This window comes from Marmota monax, unplaced genomic scaffold (genome assembly GCF_021218885.2).
Source record: "Marmota monax isolate L192 unplaced genomic scaffold, Marmota_monax_Labrador192_F-V1.1 WCK01_AAM20220418_F8-fsc00006, whole genome shotgun sequence".
Classification (NCBI taxonomy): Eukaryota; Metazoa; Chordata; class Mammalia; order Rodentia; family Sciuridae; genus Marmota; species Marmota monax.
Genome location: NW_026693712.1, coordinates 19,309,596 through 19,328,814, shown reverse-complemented (window position 1 = coordinate 19,328,814; position 19,219 = coordinate 19,309,596). Strand labels below are relative to the sequence as shown.

Below are 19,219 nucleotides of genomic sequence, written 5' to 3'. Positions count from 1 at the left end.
TTCAGAGTTGGTTATGGTGGCTCATGTAATCCCAGCAACTAGGGAGTCTGAGGCAGCAAGATCTCAAGTTCAAAGATAGCCTCAGCAATTTAGTGAAACCCTGTCTCAAAATTAAAAATAAGCCCAGTATGGTGGCTCACACCTATACTACCAGCAGCTCGGGAGGCTGAGGCAGAAGGATCTGTAATCTCAGAGGTTTAGGAGGCTGAGGCAGGAGGATTGCAACATGTGATCCCCTAGCCTCAGCAACATAGTGAGGCCCTAAGCAATTTAGTGAGATGCTGTCTTTAAATAAAAAAAATAAAAAAAGGGCTGGTGCTGTTATTCAGTGTTAAGTGCCCCTGGGTTCAATCCCAGTACCAAATAATAAAAATGTAACAAATATTAGAAGCTGATGAGAAACCAACTACTATAGGGTTTAAAGAAAAGAAAGAAGGTGCCAGGCATGGTGGTACATGCCTGTAATCCCAGCAACTCAGGAGGCTGAGGTAGGAGAATCACATGTTCGAGGTCAGCCTCAGCAATTTAGTGAGACTTTCAACAATTTAGTGAGAGCTTATGTCAAAACAAAGAATAAAAAAGGGCTGGATATGTAGCTCAGTGATAAAGTGTCCCTGGTACTAGGGACTACTGAGAGGAAAGAAAGAAAAGAAAAAGAAAGAAGGCTACTCAAGTATAATGGGTGGTAGAATACATTCTGGAAGGAGGTGACACTAGAATTAAGTCATTATTGATGGTTAAGGTTTAGAGGGTAGGAATGGGGAAAGGCAATTCACAATACTGAGTGTGGAGATAAGAAAGTGGTGGAGAAGTTCCACCTTCTTATCCTCCATGGACCTCTTTAAGAGATAGATCCAGTATTGATGAAAAAAAAAAAAATATATATATATATATACATCAGAAGGATTACAAATTGAGCTTTTTGATCCAAGGCCCCAGTGAAGGTGTCTATAAGAGCATTGTCACATGTGTCTTGAGAAGGGGGGAGGCAAGAAGCAGTGGCTAAAACCTTGGACTTGGGATACACTCCAGATTCCCATTGGCTAATGTCTAAGTGGATCAGAGTAGGAGGCAGAGGATGACCAGAGCCCTTAATTGCATGGGCAAGTGCTAACCAGAGGCTTCAGAATCAACCAGCAACCATGCTCATGTAATTCAAGGGTCAGTTCAGCTCAAGGTACCTGGGCTCAAGTGATCATGGAGGGCTCAGTGGACTCCCTGCATGTCAGGGTGTAGGCTGTTTGGCTAAGAGACAAGGAACCAAGAGGTTATACCCTGTTTCATCAAGTCACTAGGTAAGGGGGGGTTCCTGGTCTCCCATCTGAAAGACAGAGTGGTGCTGAGGTTGGAGTTGGATAAAAGACATAAAAAATAGGTAGACAGCTGGGTGCTGTGGCACTTGCCTGGAATCAATCCCAGCAACTCTGAAGTCTGAGGAAGGAGGATCATAAGCTTGAGGCCAGCCTCTACAATAAATAAAAAGGGCTGGGGATGTAGCTCAGTGGGTCCCTGGGTTTAATCCCAGTACAATGAAAAAAAAAAAAGTAGAAAGGAGACATCAAGGAGGGATGGGGTTGTGGCTCAGCAGTACAGCGCTCTCCTAGTATGCATGAGGCACTGAGCTTGATCCTCAGCACCACATAAAAAATAAATAAATAAAAATAAAGGTGTTGTGTCCAACTACAACTAAAAAATAAATATATATATAAAAAAAGAAAGGACAAGGAGGGGCTGGGGTTGTAACTCAGTGGGGGAGTACTTGCCTAGCACGTGTGAGGCACTGGGTTCAATTCTGAGCCTATAAATAAATGAATAAAATAAAGGTCCATCAACAACTAAAAACTTATTTTTTAAAAAAAGGAAAAGGAAACATCTCCTCTTTTCAAAAACTTTTTTTGGTATTGGAAATTGAACCTAGGGCTGCTTTACCTCTGAACTACAATCCCAATCCTTTTTATTTTTCAGTTTGAGACAGGGTCTTTCTAAATTGCCCAGGCTGGCCTTGAACTTTCAATCTTCCTGTCTTAGCCTCCTGAGTCACTGGGGTTACAAGAGTTCACCACTGCGTCCAATGAGGAAATATAATTTTGATCTGAGGTTTGACATACCTTTCCAGGCCTGTCACTCTCTGAGCCACTCTCTCTCTCCCAGGCAGGTCCCTCCCAAATTTCTGGGAAATCTGTAAATCTTAAATTTACTGTAAATTGACTCACTTAGGAAAATTACCTTTCACACTGTTAATTAGCCCAATAAATAGAAACTTACAACTTAGAGGACTTTCCAATATTTTCTACTGATCAGATAATGAAGACCTGGACAGCCTAAGAACACTGAGAAGAACCAAACTGATGCCATCCTAGCATACCCGCTCATGTCCACCCCTCACCAAGTTTCCTTTAAAAGAAGTCAGAGAACTCAGAACTGTGTCTCACTCTCCGCATTCTCCTTGAATGTGCATTACTTGTTTTTCTTAATAAATCTCCGTGTATGTATTGGTGTGTACTGAAATTCTTTTCTGTCACATACACCAAGGACCCCACTTATCCTGAGCTTGACTCGGGAACTTGTTCTGCCCTCTCTGGGAACACTTTGGAAACCCTCTTCCAGTGACCTATATTCTCTGGTAATGATGCATGTGCATCAGGTGGCAGGATGAAGAATGGCTGGTCCCTTGAAGCCAGCCAGAAAAAAAGCATCTTGTAAAAACTGTCTCTGAACTGGGTGCATGGCATGCACCTGTTAGTCCCAGGGACTCGGGGGTCTAAGGCAGGAGGATCACAACCTCAAGGCCAGCCTCAGCAATTTATCGAGACCCTGTGTTAAAATAAAAAATAAAAAAGGATTGGGAATGTGGCTCAGTGCCCCTGAGTTGAATCCCCAGTCCTGCAACAAACAAACAAACAAACAACTGACTAGAGAGCACTCTGTTGGACACTTTTTTTGACTTTGACACATTAAATAAAACACTTTTGCAAATGAAGTTACATTCAAATAAATGCAAAGAGATATAAAATTCATGTTTGTAAAAACCAGGGCTGGGGCTATTGCTCAGAGGCAGAGCGCTTGCCTAGCATACGTGAGGCACTGCGTTTGATCCTCAGCACCACATAAAAATAAACAAATAAAATAAAGGCATTCTGTCCATCTACAACTACCAAAAAAGAAAAAAGAAAAAAAAAGAGAGAGAGAGAGAGAGAAAAAAAAAAAAAAAGAAAAGGAATTTTTTTTTTTTGCTGGATGCTGTGGCACATGCCTGTAATCCCAGCAACTCCAGACAGAAGGAAGAAGATTGCAAATTCAAAGCCAGCCTCAGCAATTAAGCGATTCCCTAAGCAACTTGGTGAGACCCTGTCTCAAAATAAAAAACAAAAAGGGCTGGAGATTGTAGCTCAGCAGTAGTGCCTCTGGGTTAAATCCCCAGTACCAAAAAATATAATAAGTAAATAAATAGTAAAAGGGCTGGGAAGTAGCTGAGTGATAGAACCCTTACTTCACGTGTGTGTTCAATTCCCAGTATTATTTGCATAATAATAACAACAACAATAATAATAAATAAAAAGTGAAAATGGATTTTCTTTTTGCAGTACTGGGAATTAAACACAGGGGCGCTCTAACACTAAACTATGTCCTCAGCTCTCTTTTTTTTTTTTTTTTTTTTTTTTGAGGCAGGGTCTAGCTAAATAGCTGAGGCTGGCTTTGAAGTTGGGATCTTTCTGCCTCAGCCACCTGAGTAGCTGGGATGATAGGCATGCACCACCGCACACCAAATTAACTAAAAGTAAAAATCGATTTTTTTTTTCTCCTGGGGATTGAACCCAGGGGTATGTAACCACTGAATCACATCCCCAGACCTTTTCTTTATTTTATATTTTGAGGCAGGGTCTCACTAAGTTGCTCACGGTCTTGCTAAATTGCTGAGGCTGGCCTTGAACTTGTGATCCTCCTGACTCAGCCTCCTGAGTGCTGGGATTACAGGGGTGAAGTAAAAATAGATTTTTAAAATAAACTTTAATTCTTAATATTTTATAAATAAATGTCAGAAAACTAATAAGAAAGGAACAGAGCCGGAGGTTGGGCCATAGATATTTAGAGATTTATTATATATACAATATGTTACATAGGGAATGTGTGTTAATCTACATTTTCCTTTGAGTTTGAAGTATAATATATAAAAAGAAGATCAAAGGACAGTAACTTCAGGAAATAGGTGGCGGTGGGGAGTGCATATCCTGGTGCGGGAGAGGGGGAGCCCGGCAGGGGCTGAGATCTGGTGGAGGAGGGGTGGGCGGGCTGACCCAGCTCCTGAAGTTGGCAGGCAGCCAGAAAGGAGGGGCCAAGGAGGAAGATCAACTATCAGAGTTAACGACTGGCCCAGGGTAGCTCAAATGTTCCCGGAAGTGCAAGCGCGGGAAAGAGTAGTAAAATTGTGTGCAGAGGGTGTGTGCCCCATGAGCCCTGCAGACGTGGCAGCTCCGGGTAGGGGCTGAGCGGGGGTAGCCAGCTCGCCTTTGCCTACCTGGCCTCGAATCCCAAGGGAGCCCCGCACCAGTCCCGGACAATGAACCAGGTAGACTCTTGCTCATCCCTTCCTGCCAGGCTGGCCTGACTCCCTGCAGGGGCCCCAAGCCTTTCCCAGTCCTGGGCTTCCCCCCCAACCCCCTACATCCGGTGCTGCTTTCCTGTCCTCTGCCCTGGAAGCCCTATGGTTGGTCCCTGAAAGCTCAAGGAGGGGCGGTGAGTATTGGGCTTTCCACATTATGCAAAGGGAGATGGGATAGAAAGGACAGTGTGACAGAGGACAATTGGGGCAAGCCATTCCTGAGTCCCAGTTGCCTACCCATGAGGAGGGCAGGGCTGAGGGCTAGAAGGGTGCCCCTCCCCCTAGGGTCTGCAGCATGGTCCTGCTCGGGAGAAGCTGGGGAGAAATGTTCCTCAGGCTTGTGATGACCTCACTCTGGGGATTACAGTTTTGAGCTTTGTTTCCTTCACTGCCATCCAGCAGGGTGGAGATAGATAGGTGGGGATTATGTCCCCATGCTTTTGGTAGAACCCAGAGATCCTGACAGGGGGAGACTGGCACTGAATCTCCTCAGTTTGTCCTTGGCAAATCCAGGAATATACCGTGGATACTGCCCCCTCAAGCCTCCAGAACTTGACCCTGAGGCCTGGGAGCAGGGGGCACATAGTATAGAATGAGGCCTCCCTGCCTCACCCCAAGCTTCTGGGGTTCTTTGTGCTCTGTTTCCTCCCCCAGAGGAGCACCTTTCTGCCTTCCAGTGAGTGGGAGTAGGGGAGCCTAAGAGGCCAGACAATGATTCCCTTTCTCCAGGACTTTAAGAAGCAGCTAGCTGTTCACTTCCCACTGCCCAGAACGTGGGACAGCAGCCCATAGCATGCTCAGATTCTTGACCCAGGACACAGGACCTATTTAGGAATCTTGCTAAGACCTGGGAAAACAGGCAGGCAGTGGGAAGGGACTTGGGACCAAATTATTGGCCAGACTATAATGATGCCCTTCTCTTCGCCCCTTTCTGAGCAACTTTAACTTGCTGTCTTTCCATTTCTTTGTCTCTGTCTCCATCTTTATTTCAGTCTCCATCTTTATCTCCTTTTCTTTTCCTTTTCCCATGTGTATCTTTCTCTCTGTATCCTCCTCTGTCTTTTGTCTTTGTCTTTTATTTTCTGTTTATGTGTGTGATTACCTCTGTTTCTCTGTCTCTCTTCTGTGTGTGTGTGTGTATGTGTGTGTGTTTTCCTCTCTCAGTTTCTCTGTCTCTCTGTTTCCTTTGGGTGTCAATCTCTTTCTATTTTGGTCTTTTTCTTTGGAGGGGGGTCACTAGGGATTGAACCCAAGGGTGCTTTACTTCTGAGCTACATCCCCAGCTCTTTAAAAAAATATTTTTTAGTTATAGATGAACACAGTCTCTTTATTTTATTTTTATGTGGTGCTAAGGATCAAACCAGTGCCTCACACATGCGAGGCAAGCGCTCTTTCTCTTAGCCACAATCCCAGCCCTCTTCAGCCCCTTTTGTTTTTTAATTTCCTGCTAAATTGCTGAGGCAGGTCTTGAACTTGCAATCCTCCCGACTCAGCCTCCTGAGTTGCCAGGATTACAGGCATGCACCATCACTCCCGGCTCCATTTTGACCTTTTTCTGTGTGTACATGCCCACTTCAGCCTCTCTTTTCTCCTCCCCTCCCAGACTGATGACTCCTCCTCCAGCTGTGAATGGTTCATTGGGGCAGGAGCCCCAGAGGCAGCTTCCAGAGGTGCTGGGTGGAGCCTGGGAACCACTTCAAGGAGACGGGCTGCCACCACTCACCATCATTGTTGCCGCCTTTGTCCTGCTTGCGGTCTGTATTGTGGTGGCAGTCCACTTTGGGCCAAGGCTGCACCAAGGCCATGCTACTCTCTCCACAGAGCCACCAGCTCCAAAGCCAGAGTATGGCATCTACCTCATCCACTGGAGGCTGCTGGGCCCCCAGGACAGTCATAAAGAAGACCAGCAGGGACCTCCTATCCCTGGATCTGATCCTACTCCAGAAGGGCCCAGGCCCAGTATTGATGAAGAAACATATCTGTAAGAGGGAGATTTGGGAAGTTAATCTGATCTGGCTCAGCACAAGAAACTGGACTGAGAATTAGAGCAAAAGCAAATTGGAGCCTAAGCATCAGAGCTGTAGATGGGTATACTGGACTGAGCAGGAGCTGCCCTCTCCAAATGTTTCTGAAAAGAGCTCTTAATGGACAGGAAAAATGAAAGAAGCTTGAGAGCAGGGCCCTGTGCAGAGGACTGCTGCTGTGGGTGTCCCCAGGGTCTAAGGTTTATGAAGACTTACCTCCCTTCACAGAGCTCCTGACCCTTAAGCTCTGAGTCCCTGCCCACACCATCAGCCTTAATCTCCTTCCCTTTTGGGGTAAAGTGAATCCACTGTGAAAGATTCCACCACCCACCTCAATTCTAATCAGGAATGTCAGATGCTCCATAGAGTGCTCAGATCCTATTAAAGTCCAGTCAGGGACAGCCACAGCAAAGAACCCATGATCTGCCTTTTCTGAGATTCTGAGGACTCAAGGAAGGAAAGGTTGCCTTTCACCCATGATGGAGCAAATCTTGGTGCAGGGCCTAGGTTTTGTTGACAATGTCTAAAGCCTTTGGAAATCCCAAGCACCATTTATAGTTCAAAGACTGCCTTTGAATGGACCCCACTGACTCTGTCTTGCCTTCTCAGGGTGTGATGGGGGAATTTGGGGATTCTCATCATCTCCCACTTTCTATCCACATGGTCCTGTAGAAATAAGCCTAGAATTTACCACAAAACATTTCCTACCCAGGCACAATGGCACAATCTTAGCTACTTGGGAGGCTGAGGCAGGAAGATTGCAAGTTTGAGGTCAGTCAGTGCAATTTAGAGAGTCCGTCTCAAAATAAAAAATAGCTCAGTGGTAGAGCAACTGGGTTCAATTCCCAGTACTAAAACAAAACAAAACAAACGAACAAACAAGAAACACCCAGACAGATGCAAATACCAAGTGGTAGAGTCAGGACATTATATCTATTTACCTGTTTTATAGTACTGGGTAGGGATGGAAGCCAGGACCTCATACATGCTAGGCAAGTACTGTATACTGAGCCACATCCTTGACCTGGAGTCAGGGTTTGAACTTGGGGCCATTAAGCTCTACACACTGGCCACCATGCTGGGCGCTGATGGGTGGAGCAAGGTCAAGTCCGAGGCCCTTGATTCTGGACTGGTTTCTGGTGTAAGAGTAACTGACATGATGGAAGAATCTCAGGTCTTGGAAGGAATATGGCTGGAACAGCTGGGCAAGGGGATAGTTTCCCCCTTGATTCCCTTGACTCTGTTGTCCATAGGAGTAGCTGGTTTTCTCTGTGCGGAACATTTCTTCAAAATGATGCTGCACTCAGAAATGCTTATTGAGCATTTGTGATAAAAATAAAAAGGTGGAGGGGCTGGTTTGTAGCTCAGTGGTAGAGCACTTGCCTAGCATGTGTGAGGCAAAGGGTTTGATCCTTAGCACCATATAAAAACAAATAAATAAAATAAAGGTATGGTGTTCATCTACAAATGAAAAAAAAATTTAAAACAAAGGTGGAGCTAGCTATGGTGGCATGTCTGTAATCTCAGCGGTTCAGAAGGCTGAGGCAAGAGGACCACAAATTCAAGGCCAGCCTCAGCAATATAGCAAGGCTCTAAGCAAATTAAAGAGACACTATCTCAAAATTTAAAAAACATAATAATAAAAATGGCTGGAATTGTGATCCAGGGATAAAGCACCCCTGGGTCCAATCCCCAGTACCAAAAAAACAAACAACAAAAACCGTACGTATCAAAAAACAAAGTTGGAAAAGCAACAAAGGTAGGAGGGAGGGAGCAAGTCATCCCAGATGGAACTAGTAGAAACAGGCTGCCTTCCCCCCCAGTGAGGGGCAACTGTGCCACCACAGTGGCTCTGTTCTGAGGATGATGCCATAACATATGGCATGATGACTAGCTGTGTTGTCCAAGACATCCCAGGGGATGTCCCATCTTCTCACACAAACTCTTCCTCCTTGATCCTATCGCAGGCTCTCTCATCTGGGGACATTTATTCAGTGGGCCCTGGATGCCACTCATGGCATCTGTGTACTGGTTCAGCCTATCCTCTGGCCCCTGCTCCCCAAGCCACTCACCGGAGATACTGAAAGGGCATTGAAAAGGCAGGGAGGTTAGGGGATACCGCCTGACTCTATGCTCTTTGCCAACTGGTAGGCTCTGCCCAGACTGAAGTGGCACCCACCCCACACTGCCCTGTATAGGATGAGAGGTGCGTGGAAACATGCTTGGATTTAGGTCTGAACATCAGAGCAGATAAACACAATTTTTTTTTTTAATCTGGCAAAGTCCAACAGCAAAATGATGACATACTCAAAGTAGGTAATCTGAGCTCAAAAAAGGACTAGAGAAATGACTATTGAGAGTCAGGTGTGGTGGCACAGGCCTGTAATCCCAGATGCTTGGGAGGCTGAAACAGGAGAATTACAAATTCAAAACCAGGCTCAGCAATTGGGAGGCACTAAGCAACTCAGTGAGACCCTGTCTCAAAATAAAATATGAAATAGGGCTGGGGATGTGGCTCAGTGGTCCAGTGCCCCTGGGTTCAATTCCTGGTACACCCCCCCACACACACACACACCACCACTTCAAATAAAAAGGGACATTGAAAAAGGGCAGGACATAAGGAAACCACAAGTGAGAGTGAGGCCTTTACTGGAGAGCCAATGCCATTGCCAGGGGTAAGGAGAGGAGGCAGTTCCCCAAACCTGGAGATGGACAGGTTTGCCAGGAGGGTCACTTGTCAAGAGAGCCCACTCGACTTTTGAACTGCCAGGAGGGAGCTGGGATAAACACCCCAACCTCTTCCTCCCTCCATTCTCCTGCTGAAGCTCCCCATTGAGCAAAGATGACCAGAAATCCAAGGACAAGAGAGTCTGTTGTGCCACCCAGACAAATCTGTCCCTGGGCACTAGAGGGTCTAACGGAAAATAACTGGCATACCCCTTAAGTTTACCTGGTACTTAGAGCTTAGACAAAACTTCTACATATGCACAGTCCTCACAACAACCCTGTGAGGTAGGGCAATAATTATAATCCCATTTTGTAGAAGAGATTACAGCTCAAAAAGGTAAAATGGCTTGCCCATGGATACAGGACTCATCTGGAGATGTCAAGTCCAGAAACTTTCTCTGCAAAGTCCTCTTTGGGAGGCATGGCTCTGCTGAACATCCAGCAGTTGAAGCAAGCTCCAGTTCTGATTCTCGAAGGCTCAGGCAAGATGACCCTGGGCCTCAGAAGACATCAGTGCGGAGTGGGAGAGGCTGTTCCATATCACTGATGAGGAGCTTGGGCTCTTGGGACAGGGTGGAGGAACTGGGCACCACTGAGGTCCCCATGGTGCTCAAAGTAACCTCCTCTTTTTCCTCCTGCCGCATGTGCCGGAGAACTTCCTGTGACAGCAAGAAGCTGCTCCCCTCTGCAGATTCTGGAGTGGGGTCATGGGACAGGAGTTAGGATCCTAAACCCACTGGAACATACTTAGAGAAGATCCCCCATTCCTCCCTACCCCCTCTTCCCACCCACCCACAGCCTCTGGGGCTAGAGGCTCAATGGAATCCTAGTTAGAAGTGGTTTTAGAGGTCATGGAATTCCATTCTCTTGGTCTTAGAGATGGTGATACAAAAGGTCACACAGTCAAGGTAGAGCTGAGGCTGCAGCCCTCTTCTCTTGTGCTCCCTATTCTCTAGCCAAGGACTCTTCTGCTTCCCATGGCATTCCTAGATAAAACAAGGGACTCCCAGAACCCACCTCTTCAGGCTCCACCCAGTGTCTATAGCCAAAAACCTCAGAAAGCAATCTAGTGTCCCAGGTTGGTAGGGGAACCTTTCCCACAGAAGAAAGGGGCAGGGTTTGACCTCCCTGACCACTTGAGATGGCTCAGGAAAGTGCTGCCTTCTTACTCTCTAGGGACCCACAGACCCTGACTCCTCCTGCCCCCCCAGTCTATCAACCCCTCACCCTGGTAGACAATGAGGCGACAGTTGTTCTGACACTCAGGGACTTCTGCCAGGATGTCCTCAAGTGTTCGACAGAAGAGTTTGGCCTGTTCAAGCCGATCCTCCCGGCTAAAGCCAGCTCTGCCATCCTGTGACATGGCAAACAAGGTCTGCAAGGGGGTGGCATACTCCAGGACACAGGTACCTGCCTGGAGGAGGTGAAAGAAAGAACAGATTGAGTTTCTGTCTAGGCAGACAGACTCTGGACTGCAGTGCTTTGGGCTGAGGCCCCGTTCCCTCAGTCTGCAGAAACCGAGTTCTGGGAGGTGGCCACTGATGATGTCTGTGCTCTCTGATCTGCCTTCACCTGACACCTCCCTCCTGAAATCAGGACTAGATCGGGCAAATCTTATCCTTCACAGATCCTTCTAAGATCCCAGGGCAAGACCTACAGCAGCTGCTCCAGCTGGAAGTGGAGTCTGGGTGCGGGGCTCTGGGCTCCAACTGTGGTCTGGGTTTCCCCATACCTACAGGAAACTCTTTTTTTTTTTTTTAATATTTATTTATTTATTTATGTATCTTTAGTTTTAGGTGGATACATTAGCTTGTTTTTTATGTGGTGCCAAGGATCGAACCCAGTGCCTCATGCATGCTAGGCATGCACTCTACCACTGAGCCACCACTCCAGCCCCAGGAAACTCTTCAGATGGTCTCACAGCCTGCATTTAGGGCAGCTTGGTGATCAAGAGCATACTATACTCAAGCTGAAATCATCCACTTTTTCACTGTCTCTGAGCCTCAGTTTCTTCCTTTGTAAGGTAGGCATCGTAACAGTCCCTATCCCCAGAGACATGGTGAGTTTCAATGGAATGGTAATATGATCCACTCAGAATGGCACCTGGCATGCAGTAAATGCTTAAGAAATGTTATTTACTATTACCATTCAGAACTGAATCTTGCTAGCCCTGGGACCAACCGAGGCTCGGAGAAGCATCTTGAATTTTTATCAGTGCTTGGTCAGAGCCCAGGGTCCTGGAGGTCTTCCAGGGACCCCCTACCTCCTTGTGAACTCACCGGCTTCCCATTCTCCAGAAGCTCATAGATGCTGTTGGAGTAAACCCGGCCCTTGATGCCAGCACGGTCAGCACTCTGCTGGGGCAGAGTATGCAGGAAGCGAATGTTGGGGTCAGCTACACTCAGGTCATCAGGCACCCCACACTCCAGCGGGAAGAGGATATACAGCCGTTGGCTCCCTGCACCTCGTAGCATGTTGTTGTGGAACTGGTTATAAGTTTGGATCCGAGCCCGGAGTCCTAGGTAGGGAAGTCAAGAAGTCATCTCTGTAAACCCTGCATCCCATGAAATTCGGGACTAATACCAAGGCCATTGTCCTACCTTAGTCTATGGGTACAAGAGAATTGAGGGTCTAGTCCACTCTCATTGTGTGTTTGCTTTGGGACTAGAGGTTGAACCTAGAGGCTCTTTGCCACTGTGTGACATCCTCAGCCCTATGTTTTGTTTTTGGTACTGGGGATTGAACTCAGGGGTACTTAATCATAAGCCACATCCCCAGCCCTTTTTTGTATTTTATATAGAGACAGGGCCTCACTGAGTTGCTTAGGACCTCACTAAATTGCTGAGACTGGCTTTGAACTCACGATTCTCCTGTCTCAGCCTCCTAAACTGCTGGGATTAAAGGTGTGCACCACCATGCCGGGTCCCAGCCCCCACACTCCCTTTTTTTGGTACCAGGGATTGAACTCAGGGCACTTGACCAATGAGCCTCATCCCCAGTCCTATTTTATATTTTTATTTAGAGACAGGGTCTCACTCGGTTGCTTAGTGCTTCACTTTTTGCTGAGGCTGGCTTTGAACTTGATATCCTCCTGCCTCAGCCTCCCAAGTCACTGGGATTACAGGCATGTGCCACCATGCCAGGCCCAGCCCTTTTTATTTTCTTATTTTGAGATAGGATCTCACTAAATTGCTGAGGCTGGCCTCAAACTTGTAATCCTCCTACCTCAGCCTCCTGAGTTGCTGGAATTATAGCCATTCCACCATGTCCAGTTCAAGTCCAATCTCATAGTATAGGAGGCCAGCGAACGGTGGAGAAGAGTACCTAGTGGTCTTCTTCCTAAACCCACCACCCTGTTTCTCCTTCTCCTTTTCACAGACTTCAGTGCCAATTCTTCCCCTTCCCATCACAGCTTTCAGAGCTCTCAGAGGTGGCCAGAGCTCTGGGAGGTGAAATTGCTAACATTTTCTGGCAGAGAGCCAGGCCTTTAACTCCAGAACCATCTCCTAGGAGAAGCCCTAGGGCGAAAGGCAGGTAGCCATAAGATGTGGAAGAGCTGCAGGCTTGGCCTGCATGTCAAAGGAATAAGACTTATGGCTCCACAGTGAAGGGGTCAAGGGTTCAGGTCTGGACAGAGCTGGGATCAAGTCCTATCTCCTCCTCTCACTAAGCCCACTAAGCTGTATAACACTGAACAAGTCACTAATCTCTCAGAATCACACTTTTCTTATCTCTTAAATAGGGATAAACTGGGTGCAGTGACTCACACCTCTAAGCCCAGCTACTTGGGAGGCTGAAGCAGGAGGATCACAAGTTAGAAGCCAGTCTCGGCAATTTAAAAAGACCCTGTCTCAAAACAAAAAATATAAAGGGCTGGGGATGGATGTGGTTTGGTGATTAAGCATCCCTGTGTTCAATCCCCAATACAAAAGAGAGAGAGAGAGAGAGAGAGAGAGAAAAACAGGGATGATAACTATCTCTTCTTCATAGATATGAGTTAAAAAAGGAAAAGCACAAGGCATAGGGTAAATATTTATCAAAAAACATTCACAGATGACCTTAGGCAAGTCACTGAATGGCTTCCGGCTCCACATTCCTCACTGCCAAACAAGCAGAGTAACAACATTGTTCAGGCTGACAAGGATGCTTTGGGAATCCAATAATTTGATAGACACAAAAATGCTTTGAAAAATATAGTGCATTCTAGGAATACAAGAGGCTATGTGTCGGGCTGGGGATGTGGCTCAAGCGGTAGCGCGCTTGCCTGGCGTGCGTGCGGCCCGGGTTCGATCCTCAGTACCACATACAAACAAAGATGTTGTGTCTGCCAAAACTAAAAAATAAATATTAAAATTCTCAAAAAAAAAAAAAAGAGGCTATGTGTCTTATGGTGTCTAGGAATGAGTACACAGAGAGCAGCCTACCTGGCAGGATCAGCCGCAGGTATCCAACGTAATATGACCATGCCAGTCCTTGGGCGACGTTGAAGTTCCTTTTTTCACAGACTGCAGAGACTTCAGCTGGGGCCAGGCCCTGTAGGCAACAAGATGGGACCAGAGCTCTCCTCTTCCAAGAAGCTTTCCAACCTGCTGATGACTTGCTCACTTCTCTGACACCACTGAACCTACCATCCCAGGACATTACAGACTCCACTCCCAGGACTCCACTCCCAGCTCTAAGCTTAGGCAGATCACACAAGACCATGCCCCAATTCAACCAGACCTTCTATCTCCCTCTGCACCATACCTGGAGACCCAGGAGGATGCTCAGGGCCTGTGAGAAGCCCAGGAAGGCCAGCATCGAACTGAGGGGCTGGCCAGTGGGGTTTGGGAGGGAGCAGTAGAAATAGCAGGACAGCAGCAGCACAGCTCCACGGCGGATGGGACAATCCACACAGGCCCTCACAGCCTTCCAGTAGCTACCTTGGTACCTGCAGAGGACATCCCAGACCCAGACCCAAGACCAGTTCAGCCAGAGACCTTTAAGGAGGGGACTGGAAGTCAAGGGAGTGACACTGGTGGGGAACCCAATTGCCACAAGGATTATAGGAAGTCACCTGGAATGGATGTGGCATAGCTCCTCAGCCAGACAGCAGATCCCTTTTAACAGCAGTCCCAACTGCAGAGAGGCTAAGTAGAATACCAGGTACTGAAGAGTATGGTCTGGAGAATTTCCAAGTCCCCAAAGGGCCACCAGGCAGGCCCCCAGCAGGATCAAGGCCATCTGCTGGGCCCGGTGACCCCTGGGATGTGGGATGGATGGATGCAATCTGGAGCATGGCATCTGTGGGCACCAAGAAATCCATGACATGCTCTGTCACTCTCCTGCCCTTCTGGGACTAAGGCCCTGGCTGGCACATCCTCTAGTGTTCCCATTCCTGGCGCCCAGTCATTCTCTCAGATTTGTCTTAAAGATATCTCTAAGGGATAGCTCAGGCACACAGCACCCCACAGCTACTGTCTAGGACAGATTTGTGGTGAACAGACCAAGGCCTGCACACAAACACTCCACCCAGCCCCAGTGAGACCACAGGTGTGGAAAAGAGACCAGGCAGAAGCTGGGTGCAGTGGTGCATGCTTGTAATTCCAGGGGTTCAGGAGGCTGAGACACAAGGATTGTAAGTTTGAGGGCAGCTTCAGCAAACTAGCAAGGTCCTGTCTAAGAGAGAGAGAGAGAGAGAGAGAGAAGAAAAAAGAAAAGGAAGGAAGCAGGGAGTAACTATCCCCAGATCCGGACTCAAAATTGACATGAGCTGCCCAACCCACCAGGGGACCTTTGGGGACTTGGGCTTTCTTGTCCCGAGAACGCACGCCAGGGAAGACCTTAGTCAGTAAAGTAGAACACCAGAGCTCAGGTAGTGAGGGTGACCTTTGGATCTCAGGACCCAGGACCCCAGCCTTGGGGCTCTGGCTGGGCCACTCCTTATCCTACCTTCTGCCTCCTACACACAGGTCCTTTCTGGTAGATGACAGACGTTGAAGGGCAGGCACAGCGACTACCAGCAGCCAATGAAACCTGTCTGAGTACAGCCTAAAAAACAAATGTTCAAAATAACTGAAGTTTTCTCAGCAACACCCAAAGTTGGGCACCTTGCCAGACCTTAGCTTTAGGAGGGGGTGTAGGGTATTTCCTGCCCTCCGGCAGGGAGGAAGAACCCTGTGCCCAAAGATCTGATGAGCCAGTTCTGAGTCTTAGAGTGGGGGTAAGGTTTGAGAAAACTCCTTTGATAGTCTTGATATCCCAAAACTGAGTGGGTTCAAAAAATCACTCACTTGTGGGGGCCGGTGGTGCACAAAACTGTAAAACCAGCGACTTAAGAGGCTAAGACAGAAGAATCACAAGCTCAAGACCAGCCTCAACAATGTAGTAAGACCCTGTCTCAAAGTAAAAAATAAAAAGAACTAGGAGTGTAGCTCCTGGTTTCAATCCCCAGTATAGAAAGAAAGAAAGTTTTGGTGGCTGGGGTTGTGGCTCAGTGGTAGAACGCTCACCTAACACGTGTGAGGCCCTGGGTTCGATCCTCAGCACCACATAAAAATAAATAAGTAAGTAAATAAATAAAGGTTTCGTTGTCCAACTACAACTGAAAAATATATATTTAAAAAGAAAGATTTTTTTTTTTTTTGGGGGGGGGGGTGGTACCGGGGATTGAACTCCGAGGCACTCAACCACTGAGCCACATTTCAGCCCTATTTTTTTTTAATATTTATTTAATTACTTTTAGTTTTCGGCAGATACAACACGTTCTTTTGTATGTGGTGCTGAGGATAGAACCCGGGCTGCACGCATGCCAGGCCAGCGCGTTACCGCTTGAGCCACATCCCCAGCCCTCAGCCCTATTTTGCATTTTATTTATAGACAGAATCTCACTGACTTGCTTAGCGCCTTGCTTTTGCTGAGGCTGGCTCTGAACTTGCATTCCTCCTGCCTCAACCTCCCAAGCCTCTGGGATTACAGGTGTGTGCCACCGCAGTCTGGCCAGAAAGTAAGAAAGAAAAGAAGGAAAGAAAGAAAGACACGCACCTGTAGCCACAACCCTGTACACCAGGTTCCTCTCAAGTCCCCAGGATCCAAAACACTCTACCAACACCCAGCAGGACTCCACACAAGGGCCAAAGGCAACACATGCAATGCTGGTTAATTGTTTAAAGCAGATTTCCAGTTGTAGATCCTTTTTTTTCTGAAGACTGGGACTTCAGGAAGGGGCGGGGAAATGAGTACAGTTACTTCCTTCTTAGCAAAGGGCTTGGTGGGAGAGGCCTGCACACAGAAAAAAGTGATTTTTTGGCTCTGCACAGAAGTGGCCACGCCTGTGAATTCTCAGAAAGTGCTTAGAAAAGTCACACGTGGATAGTAACAATGCTGAAGCGTTTGCCTCGTTGCAGCCAAGTGCTATGTGTATCATGTCCCTTAGTCCTCCCTGCTACCTTATCAGGTAGCTATTATTCTATCCCTGGGTCACAGATGAGTGATCTAAGGCCCTGGGAGGTGAAATAACTTGCCTGAGTGAGGGAGCAAGGACTTGAGTCTGGTGAGTTGCTCCAAAGCTCAGCTTGCTCTGTGCCTTGATTTCAAGAACAGGAGGTTGGTGGGGGTGGAAAATACCAGAATCAAGTTTCATTCATGCTTCTCTTGGTGTAGGGAGAGACCCTGGCTGCTGCCTGGCAAGCTGCTAGATTTGAGGACGGGGGCAGGCCTGGGGAGTTGGGTTAATGTAGCACCCACAGAGCAGCAATAGTCATTCCTGTCCAGGTCAGAGGGTCCTTACCTAGACCTTCCCCATATCAAAAGCAGACACAGGCAGGGCTTGGTGGCACACTCCTGTAATCCCAGCGGCTTGGGAGGCTGAGGCAGGAGGATCATGAGTTCAAAGCCAGCTTCAGGAACTTAGCGAGGTCTTAAGCAACTTAGCAAGACCCTGTCTCTAAATAAAATATTAAAATAAGAGCCAGGGATGTGGCTCAGTGAGCATCCCTGGGTTCAATCCCCTATACCAAAAAAGAAAAAAAAGAAGAAGAAGCAGACATAGGAAAAGTCTTACCTTTGCTTTCCCAAGGAGCAATTTAGCTTCCTAGAAACTCCCTAGTTTCTGAAAATTACTTCATAAGGATATAGGGAATTCCCTTTGCTTTTTCTTCTGTATAATTGGCTACATAAAAGTCTGGAAGGATAGATGACAAATGATTACTCTATGCAGTAGGAATCTGGGTGATTTTTATTTTATTTTCCCCCTTTTGCTCATTATATTGAACCTATGTTGTTTAATGTTTAAAGTGTGCACTAAAAAGAGAAAACCTCAATATTGTGTCTACCTTGGGAATGCCTTCGCCTTCCTCTGTCCTCTCTCCCCTCTGCTTCTGTCCCCTGTTTCTCTGAATCATTTCCCTGTTTGGACTTTTTCTAATGGAGGCCTTGAAGACACAGAAACACTGGGGCCAGAAAGAGCAAGTTGTAGCCTGGATGTCAGGAATAGAGATGATGGAGACCAAGTAATCAGGGAGGCCAGCCAGAGCCTGATGGGTGGGCCAGTTCATGAGCTAGCCTGACTGGAGAAAAAGTCCTGTAGAGAAGGCAAGAGAGAGAAGGTCTCTGAGGGGACTGAAGCCCCAGTGTCTGGGTCTTTAAATGTCAGGTGGGGAGTTTCTTCTGCACAGATTTTATCCATGCATGCCGTGCACACATGTCCTGTCTTTCTCTTTTGTGCTAGGACTGTGCTAGGCATGGGATAGGATTGCTGGTGAATGTATCACAGGCCAGGCCTTGTGATCATGGTGCTTTCAGTTGGGGAAATGGATATAACATTAGTATCCAAATAAGTAATTAATGCAGATGGGATGAGGGCTATGAAGGATACATTGAGCTTGCAACTGTGAGGGGTAAATTGAAATAATAAAAGTCTAGCTTTCCTTAAAAGTGTGCCATTTAAGCTTGTCACTGGATTGGGCTCCTGGGAATTAAACCCAGGGGTGCTCTACCACTGAGCTATATCCCCAGTTCTTTATTTTTTATTTTGAGACAAGGTCTCATTAACTTGCCAAGGTTGATCTCGAACTTGTGATCCTCCTGCCTCAGCCTGCTGAATCTCTAGGATTACAAGCATGTGCCACCACACCCAGCTCCTGGAAGGTTCTTGATTTGTGCCACAGAAAGAAATTTCAGGATGTGTCAAAAGAGGCACAAGAGATTTATTTAAGAAAGCAAGCAATGGAGCAGGATATGCATTCAAAGAAAAGAAGGAGGAGAATAGGCACTCAAGAGTGAGATAGACTTTTGGGGGTATTGGAATTTTGTGAGTGTGTGGCATTGGGAATTGAGCCCAGAGATGATCTACCACTGAGCTACACCCCAAGTCTTTTAAAATTGTTTTATATTTTGAGAAAAGATCTTGCCAGGTTGCCTAAGCTGGCCTTAAACTTGTGATCCTCCTGCGTCTGCCTCCCAAATAGCTGGGATTAGGTTGCTATGATTTGAATATGGTTCATTCTCTCTGAAATTCATGTTGGAGTTTAATACCCATTGTGAGGTATTAAGAGGTTAGTAATTTAATCCAATTATAGTGTTTAGAGATGAATCCTCTAGGAGATCCTTAGAATTAGATAAAGTGATCAGGGTGGAATTCCTATGATTGAATCCTGGTGGCTTTATAAGAAGGAGAGAAACTGGTGGAGATACATTCAGGCTCCTTCTTTCTTGATATGTAATGCCCTGTACCACCTTGGGACTCTGTGAGCAAGAAAGCCATCAATAAATGAGGCCCTGAAACTTGGGCCAGAGTCATGAGTAAAATAAACCTATTTTCTTTATAACTTACTCAGCTTATGGTATTGTATTATTTGTAACAGAAACATACTAAGATATAGGTACTGGA

General features: G+C 46.8%; 2 protein-coding genes across 3 annotated transcripts; one reads left to right on the top strand and one right to left on the bottom strand.

Moving 5' to 3' along the window:
* Nucleotides 1-4,386: 4,386 nt before the first annotated feature.
* On the top strand, nt 4,387-7,205 carry Smim33 (small integral membrane protein 33). Its single transcript, XM_046460254.1, has 2 exons — nt 4,387-4,567; nt 6,204-7,205. The coding sequence occupies exon 2, from the start codon at nt 6,208-6,210 to the stop codon at nt 6,583-6,585; it is 378 nt and encodes a 125-aa protein (XP_046316210.1). The 5' UTR covers nt 4,387-4,567; nt 6,204-6,207; the 3' UTR covers nt 6,586-7,205.
* Nucleotides 7,206-9,256: 2,051 nt separating this feature from the next.
* Nucleotides 9,257-16,557, bottom strand: Sting1 (stimulator of interferon response cGAMP interactor 1). Of its 2 annotated transcripts, XM_046460456.2 has the most exons (8): nt 16,375-16,557; nt 15,283-15,381; nt 14,408-14,634; nt 14,098-14,281; nt 13,776-13,884; nt 11,631-11,869; nt 10,579-10,765; nt 9,257-10,045 (listed from the first exon to the last, which is right to left on the bottom strand). In XM_046460456.2, the coding sequence occupies exons 3-8, from the start codon at nt 14,632-14,634 to the stop codon at nt 9,852-9,854; spliced, it is 1,140 nt and encodes a 379-aa protein (XP_046316412.1). In that variant the 5' UTR covers nt 15,283-15,381; nt 16,375-16,557; the 3' UTR covers nt 9,257-9,851. The 2 variants fall into 2 exon arrangements, with proteins under 2 accessions (XP_046316412.1, XP_046316413.1); XM_046460457.2 differs by lacking the exon at nt 15,283-15,381.
* Nucleotides 16,558-19,219: the final 2,662 nt, after the last annotated feature.